Source organism: Triplophysa dalaica, chromosome 16 (assembly GCF_015846415.1).
Source record: "Triplophysa dalaica isolate WHDGS20190420 chromosome 16, ASM1584641v1, whole genome shotgun sequence".
Taxonomy (NCBI): domain Eukaryota; kingdom Metazoa; phylum Chordata; class Actinopteri; order Cypriniformes; family Nemacheilidae; genus Triplophysa; species Triplophysa dalaica.
The window spans coordinates 17,802,668-17,817,934 of NC_079557.1; the positions used below are offsets into that span (position 1 = coordinate 17,802,668).

At 46.5% G+C, this 15,267-nt stretch overlaps 1 protein-coding gene across 10 annotated transcripts in view; it reads left to right on the forward strand.

Moving 5' to 3' along the window:
- The window catches only part of limch1b (LIM and calponin homology domains 1b), a 166,530-nt gene that overhangs the window by 101,125 nt on the left and 50,138 nt on the right, over nucleotides 1–15,267 (forward strand). For 8 of the 10 annotated variants that reach the window (XR_008909262.1, XR_008909261.1, XR_008909263.1 and 5 more), the window contains exons 4-7: nucleotides 487–590; nucleotides 10,310–10,340; nucleotides 10,795–10,905; nucleotides 14,700–14,895. Coding sequence is in view for 7 of the 10 variants with exons in the window: in XM_056769816.1 (XP_056625794.1) it covers nucleotides 487–590; nucleotides 10,310–10,340; nucleotides 10,795–10,905; nucleotides 14,700–14,895 (442 nt within the window). In the remaining 3 variants the exon portion in view is untranslated. Of the gene's footprint in view, nucleotides 1–174; nucleotides 308–486; nucleotides 591–10,309; nucleotides 10,341–10,794; nucleotides 10,906–14,699; nucleotides 14,896–15,267 lie in introns of those variants that run through there. The other 2 variants (XM_056769822.1, XM_056769823.1) reach the window with 2 other exon arrangements.

The window sequence follows — 15,267 nt, forward strand, 5'->3', positions numbered from 1 at the left end:
ATTTCATGAACCAGTCTCTTTGTTTCAGGTAAGCATGAGATATAAAAGGTATGTCCCTTCAGACAACAACAGGGACTGCAGTCACTAGGAAAAGGAAACTGTGCTACCCTTCCAGGTTATTGAGAGAGAGAGAGTGAAAGAGAGAGCAAGGAAGGGAGGGGTGAGGGACATTTCACTGTAGCTGAGAATCAGGGAGCAGTGAAATCAAGCAGCGAACCAGAGCAGGACAAAGCGGTTAGCAGGGCTCACGTTGCAGACTTACACAAAAGACCCAGAGTCACCTGAAAGAGAGATCTCGGTATATGAGGTAAACTGTAGCTTATAAAGTTGAAGTGAGAGACGTGTGTTCAGTATGCTGGCTGCAGATGCCCAAAATCACTGCCACCAGTTCGCCTTGTATCTTACTCTTTGAAGCTTTGGTTGTGTGTTAATTTAGTCTTGGAGCTGTTTGTGCGGGTTCCACTCATGTGTGTGTGTGTGTTTTAGGATAATGTGGTGCTCTTCCTGAAGGGTTGTAAAGAACTCGGTTTGAGGACCTCACAGCTGTTTGATCCAGGAGATCTTCAGGACCCCTCCATACGCACCAAAATGTAAGATTCATCTGTATGTGTGTTTGTGTGAGTATGCATACAAATCCTTCTTTTTTGTTTATTTAATAGGTTGACTTCTAGGAACCTGGAAACCTTGGAAAAAAAGTGTATTTTTATATATTTGCCGAAAGTATGAAATTTGTAAATCAAACATTTTTTGTAATTGTTACAATCTGCCTTCATATTTATTATGTCTTCTATGAATTTTTAACTAAACAAAGTTTTAATGCAATTACAAAACTACTGTTTGTGTAAAATTACTAGTGGAACACTGTTGTCTGATTTGCAGAGATAATACTTTAAACTTCATAAACCAGAAGAACAGATCCACCGGAAAGATCTGACTCTTGTAACTCTATTATAAGTTTTAGTCTTGAACAGCTCCGGTTGAGTAACCTCTAAATTCTTTAACATTTTTGTATATATTTTTGATGTAAGAAAGTTATACAAGTTTTGAAATATGCAATGTACACTTGTCAACAATTTCCTCATTTGTGTCCGATTCAAATTCCTAAAGCATTTTAGGAGAAACGTAATAGGAAAAGTTAAAGGATATGTATAAGGCTTAAAATTGTTTGGGTTTTTTTGAGCATAAACAAGAAAGGATTGTTCCTGTCCCCAAGGAAATGTTGATAATGTTTTTGTCTCCATGACCTCGCCATCCGCCTTCAAGGGCCCAGACCTTTTGTTGTTGTTTTGCTTTGTTTATTCAGAAGTCTTAGCCACTATGTGCAGACATTAAACAGAGGTGTGTTTGTGCAGTTCATTTCATCGTATCAGATGTCCTGATTAGAGTTCATGAGTGTACAGTAGCTTTCTTTAGTGAGGAATTAGCCATCAGGTATGAGAGGCCAGAGTGAAACTACAGTTAATCAAAGAGATTGCCTTTCTTGCAAGACTGGTTTGCCAAAATAAAAGGATAAAAATTAGGCCCTGTGTGAATATAATGTTAGTTTTAAATATATTTTGACTCAAGGGCATGACAGATTATTCTGGTTAATCCATCATGACTATAAACATCTCTGATAAAAGAACTATATATTTTGTTGTTTTACAACCTTTGACTGTTTACATTACTCATCTTCTATGTCGGATAATTTGACATTTGACATGAATATATATATAAATCACAACACATGGCTCTGTTTGTTAGGTACAATTTGGCTAGATTTCACATTAAGGGATACTTATCCCGAGATTATCCCTGTAAAATTACTACAAACATGGTTCTTTTTTTATTTCTTCATTGATAGAAAATCAGTTATAGAAAGACACTGGTTTATGAGTTTACTTTCAGTTCAACTCTGCCTAGTTGCGAAATGTCGTTGAGTTTTGAATTGTTTTGAAACAGGGGTGATGTAACAAAGCCTCGTTTGCTAAAAATCACCTGATTTAGCCAGTTTGATACGCGCTTCGAAGCACTGATTCGATACAAAAGATTCGATACGAGTTTCGAAGCTTCATGGAGCCTTTTTCGAAAGTGCCCATCACTAGTTATTTTATATTGCTTTTTACCCCCTTGTGGGTTTTGTTTTCCTCTGTTTGTTAATTCAAGTTTTTGATGTCCTTAAAGCTGTCTGCACCTGGGTTCTGTCTCCTGCAATTCATGACTCATATTTAGATAGATATGAGTAAGCGTATGTATTTGATGTCTTTACTATCTCTATTAAAGGAGGGATGAATTAAAATCACAATTTTAACCCAAGCTTTAGTTATATAAGAGGAAATTGTATTCACGTGAACATCATGTAAGTGTTAGAACTGAAAACGCCCTTGTTACTGAGATTACATCTGTTATTGTCACCAGGCCCAGCGAACGGCAGGTTCTGGAATGCACCTATATATGACGACATTGATAGGTTGAACACCGCTTCCATAGAAATATATCAACGACAACTTCTCTAGCCCCACCCATTGGTTTGCACATGACAATTCTGAAGTGGTGCAGAACTAGATAGAGCGAGCAAGCAATAAACAAACATGCTGTTAAAGATAGCTAAATATTGTGCCACCCCTGGTTGTGGAAGAATACAGTCACTGCATAACCTTCCTTTTGATTCCGACATTAGTAATGCGGCATTAATGTTTAATTTTAAAGACGTTTCAGGTCATGTGGGAAAAACATTAAGCGTTTGTATTTCGCCAAGGATTCCTTCGTGAACAAGGCAGAGATCGACACTGATATTTGTGAAATGACTAAAATTAAAAAGCAGTGCTTTGTCGTGAATATTGGATCCGATAGGAATGGTGCAGCAATCTTATGCGAGTAAAATATTTTTTTGGGTGATATCCATAAGTTCCCTTTCTGTCGGTCTCTCGACATTGTGTCGATAATGACAGATGGGGGTTCGCCCTTGAGAACCAATCAACTCTGACTACTATAGAAAAGGCCAATGAAATTTGGCGAATGAAATTTGCATGCCGGCTCCGCCCCCGGATATCCGGTATAAAATAAAGCCGGCGTGCAGCATTCATTTACCTTTTGTTCTTCAGAGCCTTCGCTCATGACTACGAACAGAACGAATTCAACGAATTCTTCTTCTTCTACATTGCCGGATCTACGACGTGTAGCAGCGGATCGTCCCTACTTGCAGCGACCTTCCCCTGGGCGTCTCGGCAGTTCCGAGGTGTGTGAGATTTTATCTAAAAGTCCTTTTCAGGACTGACTGAGCATTCTCCAGCGTGGCTGTTCTCTTTGGTGCGGCAGGGGATTGAAACGGTCGCTGCATTAGGTGTGTGGGCGTCCAGCACACTGAAGCAGCGTTCGTTGACACATCTGCAATTGTCATTTAAAAGTTGCGGTAAAGGGTGGCTGTTTTCCTACGGGAACCAGCCACCATTTCGTCTGCTGCTTGGGCTGTGACATCTGTGGCTACAGCCCCGATGACCACCCATGTTAGCAGCATTAGTGATATGGGGAACTCTGCGAACGTAAACCCGTCAGCTAAGTGCTCACGGGCCGATTGCACCCAGATTCGCTCTTCTGAACGTTCCCCAACCGGCGGTGGCATACCGTACGGATTCTCACGCACACACATCGGGAACGATGTGTGATGTAGATGAGATGTCGCTCGCAGCATCGGAGGGAGACTGACATCCGACTCTGACAAATCCGAGCTCCACCCCCAGCGGTCGAGTTAGGAGGAAGCAGAAATGATGTCATTCATGCTAACCCGGGTTTCCGGAGGTGCATGAGGAGCTGTGTAAAACTTGGAGCGCTCCACTCACGGACCGCTCCAGTAAAAACCAGCTCCACCTCCCTTACTTCCCTCGATGGTGGGGCAGCCAAGGGCTGCCTCCTCTCTCTTCGCCATGGCCTGCAGGTCCGTCAGGCCAGGCGTTGAGAGAGCCCCACGAGGGTAAGGCCGACCTGGGTATAATGCAGGATCTCCGTGCCGCCGCTGACAGCGCTCTACGGGCGACTAAGGCGGCGGCACAGGCCCTGGGTCGGACGATGTCCACGGTGGTGGTCCAGGAGTGACAACCCCGGCTATACCTTGTGCAGAAGAGTGACACCAAGGAAGTCTGCTTTCTTGATGCACTCATCTCGCAGGGTGGGTTGTTGATAAACACCGTCGAGGACTCCGCTCAGCAGTTTTTGATGGTGAAGCAGGCAGTGGCAATTAACCACATTTTTCTCACTGCGACTCGGTCGCCTAAACGCCTCCGAGATCTCACGTGACGTCTGCTTCCCTGCAACCCAGGACCCCTTCGACATTGATTCCGGTTCCTGTGCCCCCACAGGCGGCACCCCGGAAGCAGAGGTCGAGGGGGAAAACCTCCACCCTGTCAGCAAACTTCTCACGAGAAGGGACTCTGACGGGAAGACTCGAGGGAGAACAATATCGGGCCCGAACCTTCACAGCCACGGCTCTAATCGGTCGGTACGAGACGACTCCTGCCTCATCGCCAAGGCCGGGCCCTTTTCAGGGCCTGGCGCCCACTTACTCAAAGAGTTTTTCCGTTCTCCCCGGGTGTACTTGCAGCTGATCGCACACTCCACTGGACTGTGCTCGGCGAACCGACCATACACCCTGGCGAGGTGTGAGGTCGTACACATACGACAGCTGTCACCACTCTCAAACCGACAGTGCGTACCGTTGTCCCGGCAGGCAGGTAAAAAGGTGGAGCCAACCTTCCCTCCAGGGAAGCGACAGATGGTTAGCTTCGTCAGCCGACGAACCACCCCCCCGTGGGAATGATGAAGCAGACTGCCCCCTTGGTCACCCTGTACAGTCCCTGGGAGCTCGAGAGCTGCCCACACTGTCTTGCTGGCTAATGCGGGCGGTCCGTCTTGGTTACTCGATCCAGTTCGCCAGAGACTCTCCCAAGTTTCAGGGCATCTTCTCTCCCTCTGTCAGAGGCAGGGACGCCTCCGTACTTCGGGTAGAGGTCACCACCCTTCTGGCGAAACAGGCATTGAGTTCGTCCCTCAAACCAAGATGTTCAGTGGGTCACGACCCGCACTTCATCATTCCCAAGAAAGACGGCGGGTTGCGCCCCACCGGTCTGCGTACCCTGAACAAGCACCTTCACAAGCTGCCATTCAGATGTTCACGCAGAAGCGCATCATGACATCTATCAGGTGTCAGGATTGGTTCGTGGCAATCGACCTGAAGGACGCTTACTCTAATGTCTCGATCCTCTCGACACCGCCCGTTCCACGGTTTGCGTTCGAGGGGTGGGCATATCAGTACAGAGTCCTCCCTTTCGGTCTGTCCCTGAACTATCTCGACGACTGGCTTATCCTGGCACACTCGTGGGATCTGTTGTGTACACAAAGGGACCTGGTGCTCCGGCATCTAGATCGATTGGGATTTCAGGTCAACCGAGAACAGAGCAAACTCTCCCCAGTGCAGAGCATCGTCTTTCTCGGTATGGAACAAAACTCTGTCTGCGCAGCTGTCCGCAGCACGCGCCCAGTCAGTGTTGGAACTGGAGGCTCCTGGGACACATGGCATCCTCCGCGGGGGTAATACTGGCTACAGAGTTGAGTTCCAAGGACAGCGTGGCACACCGACAGCAGGCGCATGGTGATGTCGCCCTGCTGCAGACGCACCCTAACCCCTTAGTCTTCCATGACCTCCCTCCGGGCGGGGTTCCCCTCGGGCAGATTACGAGGCACGTTGTGGTGACGACGGACGCCTCGCTGCAGGGGTGGGGTGCAGTGTGCAACGGGCACGCAGTAGCGGGGCACGCAGTAGCGGGGCGCTGGACGGGCCCCCGTCTGCGCTGGCATGCAATTGCCTAGAGTTGTGGGCTGTGCGGCTTGCCCTGAGAAGGCTCCGGCCTCAAGTGCAGGGCCAGCACGTGTTGGTCCTCCGGGACAGCATGACAGCCGTCCCGTACATTGCCAGGGTGGCGTACACTCACGGCAGCTAACACAACTTGCCCGACGCCTCTTCCTGTGAAGTTAGCAGTTGATCCGCTCCCTGCGGGCCACACACATCCCAGGCAAACTGAACCAGACAGCCGTCGCGCTCTCTCGTCAGTATATGCCTTGCGGAGAGTGGCGACCCCATCCCCGGTCCAGCTCATTTGGGTGCTGTTCGGACAGGCACAGATAGACCTCTTTGCCTCCCGCGACACCACCCATTGTCTGCTTTGGTACTCCCTGACCGAGGCCCCCCTCGGCACGGATGCCCTGGCGCTCAGCTGATGGGCGGAAGCACACTTTCACCCCTAGGAGCCTCCTTGCACAGACACTGTGCAAGGTCAGGGAAGTGGAGCACCAAGTGTTATTGGTTACACCGCACTGGTTTAACCACACTTGGCTTCAGAGTTGATGCTCTGGACAGCGACTCCCCCTGAACCATTCCCCTGACAGAGGACTTGCTCTCTCAAGGGAAGGACACATTCTGGCATCCCAGGTCAGACCTCTGGAACTCCCATGTCTGGTCTCTAGACGGGATGAGAAGATCCTGAGATGGCTACTCCCCCTATACGGCTGAGACCATCACCCAGGCTTGTGCCCCATCCACTAGGCGGTTACACGACTCTAGACAGTGCCTCTTCTCGTCCTGGTGTCTTTCTCAACGAGAAGGACCCACTGAGGTGCTTGACCAGGATTGTGTTCCCCTTCCCACGAAACTGGAGACTAACATCTCCCCTCCACACTGGAAGTGTATGTAGTCGCTTTTGCCACTCATCACGAATCAGTTGATGGAAAGTTTCTAGGGCAACACGACCTGGTCACCAGGTTCCTAACGGGCGCGAGAGGGCGGAATCCGCCTCATCTCCGCTCCATACCCTCTTGAGAGCCCCTCGGAGGTTCCGATCTTCCTCACCTGAGTAAGACGGCCCTCCTGTTTGCGCTCGCTTCCGTCAAGTGAGTAGGGGACCTCCAAGCATTCTCTGTGTCCCCGGATTGCCTTAAAGTCGGCCCTGGCAAACTCTCACGTTATCTTGAGACCCAGGCCCGGATGCGTGCCCAAAGTTCCCACTTCTCCCTTCGGGGACCAAGTGGTGGACTTGCAGGCGCTCCCCACTGGGGAGGAAGACCCAACCCCATCCGTGTTGTGTCCTGGACCGCACGCAGAGCTTCAGTTGCTCTGACCAGCTCCTTGTTTGTGTTGGAGGACAGCAGAAGGGGAAGGCTGTCTCCAAGCAGAGGCTGGCGCACTGGTTCGTGGATGCCGTTACGACGGCATTCCGATCTCAGAATCTCCGATGCCCATTTTCAGTGAGGGCTCACTCCACGGGTTTAGCCACCTCCTGGGCACTGGGAGAAGCGCCTCTCTAGCAGACATCTGTAGAGCTGCGGGTTGGGCTACGCCCAAACACCTTCGCAAGGGTTAACAACCTTCGCATAAACCCGGTGTCAGCCCACGTCCTGTGTGGCGACATGTAGGACTGGCATCCGGGGGGGCGTATGCCTGCGAAAGCACCTTCCCACCCTCCAAGAGGTTGGGTCAGTGTGCTATCTACCCTTTTCTTCTTACCCAAACAAATGGCTAAGAAAATTGGTACCTCACCAACCTTCCTTCTTACCCAGACACTGGTTAAGAACAGGCATTCCATCCATCACCTAAGCAAGCACCCCCTGGGGGCTGGCTGGGCAGAGCAGCCTTCCCCCTTAGGCCGGGATACCATGTGACCTAGCACAGATAGTTCTAACCGGCCTGGTGCTATCAGACGCAGCAAAACCCCCCCCCCCGTGGGCTGTTCCGTCTGCTATACCCTCATGACAATGGTTCCCACACATGATAACCCATGAGCTTCCCCAGGTGGACCTCCACCTCGCGGTTAACTACCCAGTCCGCACGTTCCATGCGTTCTCCTCCAAGGACGAGACCATTTATATATCTCCACCATATTCCTCCCCACGGGTAGGAGGTGGCCTCTGCAGCGCTTCTCTGGTTAAGAGTTGCGCTCACCCGGTGTAAACCCGAGCCGTACGGCCTCTCGCCAGTAGAGAGCTAGGCCCCGTCCGTGAAAGGTTACCGGTCAGGGCTGTACCCATCTTTCTCCAAGAAAGCTCTGGGACCCCCCGACCACCACACTGGAAGGTTACAGTTTCACGAAGCTTCGAGCTGACACGCCCAGGCTTGCTACCGTCGCTTCGCTGAGATTGGGACGCGATACAGCGTTGTGGCGTTTTCCATAGGCAACCCCATCTGTTGTTCTCGACACAACATCGAGAGACCGACAGAAAGGGAACGTCTTGGTTACGTATGTAACCTCAGTTCCCTGATGGAAGGAACAAGACGTTGTGTCCCTTATGCCACAAACGCGTATCGTCTTCTGCTGCAGTCGTGAGAGGCTCTCAGGCTCTTCAGAACAAGAGGTAAATGAATGCTGCACGCCGGCTTCCTTTTATACCGGATATCCGGGGGCGGAGCCCGGCATGCAAATTTCATTCACCAAATTTCATTGGCCTTTTCTATAGTAGTCAGAGTTGATCGGTTCTCAAGGGCGAACCCCCATCTGTCGTTCTCGACACAACGTCTCGTTCCCTCCATCAAGGAACTGAGGTTACATACGTAACCAAGACATTTCCGGGAGTCTCACGTTTGTTTATTCATCATGAAAACTCTAGAAACATTTGAGACCCGCGATTGCGGTGATCTTTTTTCCGGTCCGCGATCACTGGTCTCAAATGTACGGTCATATATCATTAAACGCAATGCAATGTTATAGGCTATACAAACTATACGCAAAGCCTTGCCATCACATCCGGGAAATAAGTCAGTAAATTTGAGTAAAATCATGCTGTGCGATTACGTAACATGAAATAGTAATGTGGGGAGGTTATTTATAAATCACAGGAGGTCTCCAGATAATACTGATGCCATGCGAAAACTGTGAATGGTGCTGATGTGTAACCTAACGTTACGTCTCTAACCATGTTCTTTGTGTTTTTCTTTGAACATTCTATTAATATTTTATGTTTTTTTTGTGTGTGGTTTTACTTGCAATTATATGATAAAAATTGTTTCTCAAAAAGCAATATAAAAATAAGGTTGATTTAACTTGAAATGCAGAGCATACATTCTGTGCATGGGATACCATACTTGGCTGCACATTACTTTCTTTAAATCAGCCTGTGTCTCCCTAACACCTGTACTGGCCTGTCTCTGGTATCTCACCTGTGTATTCTCTCTCTCATATCTTTATGTCATCAGTTCACTGAAACACAGAATAATCGTAAAGTGAGCTCAGGAATATGGTATGCAGATATTCTGTTTGTTGATGGAAACAGTGAACACTTAATGACAGGATAAGAGAACGAGAGATTGAGCGACAGAAGCTGTTATTAGATCAGAATGATCTAATATGTATTAGAAATGCTTAGAAAAACTATTCACCATGTCATTGTTAGGCAGTAAAATAGAAAAAAATCTACCTCACCATATTGTCTCTTCCTTAGGATGTTTTGCACAATCAAATAAAATAAAAACAGAACTTTCAGACTGATAAACTTTACACTGTAGTAAATGTATATGGAGGGTCAGGTTCCTATTGGTTAAAATAAGCCACATTCATCAGAACACAATACCACAATAGCCATCCAAAGGCAAAGCGCAGTAACTACACATTCGGTCAAAATTGAGGTAAGGTCAACAACGAGCTTTGTGACATCTGCTCGTTTTTTTTTGTAAATATGTCTTCAGGAGCTGCACAGGTTACTTTTGTTGCTCGTATCTGCGTTTTGAACGTTCAGCGATATAAAGAGTCTATTGCATTAGATCTCAGGTCCGAGGGAGAGTAAATTAACCCCCCCCCCCAATTTTTTTTACATCAACCCACTGCTCTCTATGAACACGTATTCAAACCACATTATGTTAATGGATGATTCTGCTTCTGACCATGGTTAAGTATTAACATTAATGTTTTTTGCTAGATATATAAAAGCAGTAAAACATATATATATATATATATATATATATATATATATATATGTATACTTTTTACAATTTTAAGAAGTTGTAATTAAAAGCTGCCAAATAACAATTGTGTGTTTAATATTTGTCTATGATCCATGTGAAGTGTGCCGGAATGCATAAATTGAATGTTAAAATGACAAAAAATGCCCCCAGATCCCCATCAGGTGTTTAATTTGTAGGTGTGTAAAAAAAATCCTCTTCCGAGTTTGCTGGATTGGCTAGACCCAATGCATCACAGCTTATTTACACTGTGAAGACAATTATTTTTACTATACTGACACAATACTATACAGTCGCATTGGTGCACTTATTTTCTCTCTTTTTCTCCTGCAGAGGCCAAGACAGCAAGAGTAAGTTAAAAAGAGTAAGTAAAATCTGTCAATTCAAGTTTCCTCTACAAAAATGGACACTGAAAAGCCAGTCTGCATGCCATAGTGACATTGTGAAAATATTAATAATATCTTCTTTTTTTAATGCATTTGGTTTGCCTTGTAGTTCTAGCATATAGTGTATATATCTGACATTGTATTGCTGATGCATAAATATGATTTCATTTAAATTTGCTAGTAACGTTGCTTCACTACTAAATATACGTAATATTCTGTTTAACTGTAACACTTTTTTATATCAATATATTTTTACTTTTATATCAAACATACCATCTTTATATCACTGTATGGCATCATATTTAAAGCTTCTTTGAAGCTGACCTACAGATTTCTTTGAAAGATGCAGAAATCAACACATCAAACAGATATTTTAGATCTGTTTGGTAATGTCTGAATGAATCTTTTGATGAATGGACTGCGTGCCTTCAGATTCTGATCACCCTCTATTGGCTGGGCCGAGCAGCCAATAGCATCGCCACATATAGCGGGCCCACCCTGGACCTGCATGAGTTTGAAGGGCTGCTGTCACAAATGAAAAAGGTGAAGACATCAAAACCTCATGCATTACTTACTTTCTAACTTCATCAACACAAAAACCATATAATGTTTTAAAAATGTCTTCGCTGCTGTTGCGAAATGTGTTAACATGAATATTGGTTTTGCATATCCTGTGTTTTCGAAAATCCATTTATTACATGGCTTGTTGTAATGCTTGATTCTGATTGGCCAGTCGTGACATTTGCAGGTTCGTTATTCCCAGATATCAACTGCTCAAAACTAACAACACTCGGTAACACAGATGCAGCAAATCATTTTGTCAATTTTTTTTACAAATTAAATATAAATGCCTTTTCATATCATGTATGACATTATAATTACAAATGATTAAATCAAATTGCCTGTTCATGACATTTGAATTTCGTTTCTTACCTTGAAACCAAAAGTAAACGGCTTTTCCTGAAGGAAGTTCTGCATTCGGTAAAAATTAGCTAATAAAATATTTCAAGTTCACATTTTGTGTCCAGCTTTTTTCTCATGTGGCAAGTAGTCGTTTAATAAGCGGGATAATATACAAGCAATTGGCTGTTATAGCGAAATAAGCTTCGCATCCGGTTCTGATCACACCTTCGGGTTTATTTCTGCCATAACAACCGGCTGCTTGTACATTCTACCTCGCTTAACTGACATAAATGATACAGTGCCTCAAATCATGGGATCAAAGTTTGCCTGATGGACAATAATTCAGACAAAATGTCCCAGAGGCTTATGTTATAGAAGGGATCCAAGTACCATGCCAGTATAATGGAACTGGGGTTAAGCTATTTTGACTACTGAGTAACCAACCACCCAGAACAACCCAGCAACCACACAGTTATGGCCTGGCAACCACCCACAATGTGGTGGCAAGCTTTGCATGTACAGGCACCTCTTCCATCACCTCTTCAAAAAAATAAAAGTGTAGCTTATTGTATCATTTCATCCAATAATTGTAAAATGCACTGTTCCCTTTCTGTCGGTGTCTATACATTGTGTCAAACCGAGATGGGGTTCGTCTTGAGAACCCATCAACTTCTGATTGGTTTAGGAAAGGCCAATGAAATTGGCGAAGGAAATTTGCATGCCGGACTCCGCCCCCGGATATCCGGGTATAAAAGGAAGACGACATGCTGCATCCATTCACCTTTTGTTCTTCTGAGCCTTCACACATGATTAACATCGAGACTTCGAAACTCTACGCTGAATTACTTCTGGAATCTTACGACGTGGTGCAGCAGACTGTCCCTTTCTGCAGCGACTTCCCCTGGGCATCTCGGCAGCTCCAGATGTGTTCAAGTTTTTTCTCTAAAAGAGCTCATTTCTCCAGCGTGGTATGTCCTGCTGTTGTCGTGGGACGGACAAGAAGGTTGCCTCAAGTCTTTGGGTTTCCAGCACGTGAGGCAGCCTTCGTGGATACGTCCTGCCCACACTGCAGGCGGATAACGATACAGAAATTGTGATCCTCGGGACCCAGCCACCACCATCGTCTTCCCGATCTGTGACAGCAGTGGCTGCGGCCCTGCCGTCCGCTACGACATGCAGCGCGGGTGAGATGAGGATTACTGTGAGCGTTAATCCGTCACCCACTGGCTCGCGGACCGTCCACACCTCGTCTTGCTCGTCTGACTGTTCCCCAAGAGACAGTCCCACCCCGTCTTGATCCTCAATCCCGTACTCGGAAACAGTGCGTGATGATGATATGTCCCTTGCAGCATCAGAGGATGACTTAATGGCATCTGTGGCAGGGTATAGGGATCGAATACGGATACCTCATTCAGCTTCCTGTAGTCATTGCAGAAACGGAGGGTGCCAACCTGCTTTGGTACCATCACAATCGGGCTGGACCACGGGCTACGAGACGGTTCAATGACCCCAAGCTGCAGCATCCGTTGTACCTCCTCTTCGATAGCCTTCCGACGGGCTTCAGGTACACAATAGCACTGCTACTTGCGGACGGAGACGTCCGTGAGTCGGCGCAGTAGTTCCTCCATTTGCTTGACCGTGGAGAGAGAAGGTTTCCGTCATTCCTAAGATCGACAGAACGAGAATGTTAGAAGAAAAAAAAAATTGCTAAGCCGGTCTCTTACAAATCTGCCCGCATTCTCCACCACTTGTGGCACGACAGACACAAGACGGCAGATAAAACAAACCCCGGAGGGGAGTTTATTCAAACACAGAGTGAGAATGTCCAAACAGTGATATCCCGGGGGTGCTTGTGTTGAGTGTTGGTCGTCCGTGCTCGTGCAATCTGGTCCTTGTTCTCTTACTCGCTCATATCTGCTGGCACACAAGTAAACAGGTTAGATCGGGTGAGATACCAGACCCAGAGTGGTAAGTGCACACGGTTTTTATGCCCGGTGTAGCCTCAGGTGTAGGCGGTCATCATTAGCTGCCGGGCTGTTTCCTAGGCGACGCTGATCCTGGATCTGTACCCGCCCCGCCACACATCCGACGATTCCTCGGAGCCCCTTTGCTCGGACGTCGAAATGTCAGCCATGCTTTCCCAGGCCACCGTGAGCATTGGGTTGCAGTGCACTGCAAAGCCTCTCCCCCAACGCTCGCTGGATACGTGGTACCTCAGGTTTTAAGCGTGGCTCCAAGCCATGCACGCCCCCAGTGCCGCTTATGCAGGAACTCTGCACCACCACCGACCTCGCTCTATGGGCGACCAAGGTGACCGCGCGGGCCCTTTATCGGACTATGTCAACACTTGAGGTCCATGAGAGACATCGCTCGCTGAACCTTGAACAGATGAGTGACTCCGAGAAAGTCACACCCATCTCGCAAGGGGGGCTGTTCGGTGATACTGTCGAGGACTTCTCCCAGCAGTTGTCAACCGTAAAGAAGCAGACAGTGGCTATCAAGCATGTCCTCCCCCGCAATAACATAACATTCAATAACATTGGTTTCAGTTAGGATTTTGGTGAAAATTACAGATTTTTAATGTAATACAAACAAAATACATTAGGTGGCGCGAGTATGCAATGCAGCATATGTGAGTAAAAATGAAAAGAGAAGGAGACATGCGCTATTTCGATAGTTAGACGGATGGGTTTAAACACTACGTTCGTGTCTTTTGTCTTTTGAAGCGCCTTGCACTGAGGTGGGATGAGTGTTGTAAGCTTTGGTTTACTATAGCACGACATGGCAATTTATGTTATCAAAGCGACTCAGTATGGAACTCGACTCTGTCTCCATGACATGATGGTCCGGTCGGACAGCTCTATTGCCGTAGCGTATATCAATCACCAGGGTGGCATTCGCTCACAGAGGTTAAAACGACTCACCCGCCGCCTCCTCCTGTGTTTTTGCTATAGTAAATCACTGGATGGAAGATGATGTCACCGTGCTGCAATGTATTTTCCATCAGGTCCTGTGTCTTTTGCAAGAAAAGTGTTTCCCCTTCTGGTCAGATGGTCACAAAGTGATGATTCTCTCCACTGTTCCAGGACTGATCTCAGTTAACTTTGTCCAAAGCTTTTTTTCTGTGATACAGCAGTTTTCTGAGAAAGATTAGACTTTTGATTAGATAGTCTTTGTTATGTCTTTAATCCAACTGAAATAAATTTTCCATTTCCTGACGTAAACAGCTCCTTTCTTCACTTCCTCATCCATTTTCTCTGCCACACCATCATTCCGAAAAACACTTTCTTTCCTTTATGGTATGGTTTAGTGTTTAAAATGTTAAAAATGTCACTAAAAAATTAGGGAACGGTTTGTAATATTTAACAAATCAATTAGATTAAATGAACATCAGGATACATTCACTTTTTATATTTTGTGTGTGGGTTTGTTAGGAGGCAGAGGATCGAGACAGCCCAAATTGCAGCATCAGGGACAGTGGTTACATTGACTGCTGGGAGTCTGAACACAGTGACTCCCCTTCTCCGAGATACGCGCCAGACGACTCATTTGACAGCCTGGACTCCATCGGCTCACATTCCTGCAAAAAACCCTCACCCGATGGTCTGCTCGCCTGTGGCTACAGCGATGGTTAGTCCTATGCAAAACACCATGAATAACATGTGACCTCATCTAGTGGGTAAGACAACCCTGTTTAAAGATAAACCAATAGAGTGAATGAATGAGTGAATGTGTGAGATGGTGGTCTAGTGGGTTAAACCACTGAACTGGTAAATCAAAGGTTGCTGGTTCGTTCCAGCATCCACCACCAGTGTGTCCTTGAGCAAGGCACTTTACTCCATGTTGCTCCAGGGGGATTGTCCCTGTAATAAGTGCACTGTAAGTCGCTTTGGATAAAAGCGTCTGCCAAATGACTAAATGTAAATGTAATAGAAATTCAACATTATTTTTTAATTTGTGGTTGTGCAGCACATGTTATAATATAAGGGTTTCTAAATACTT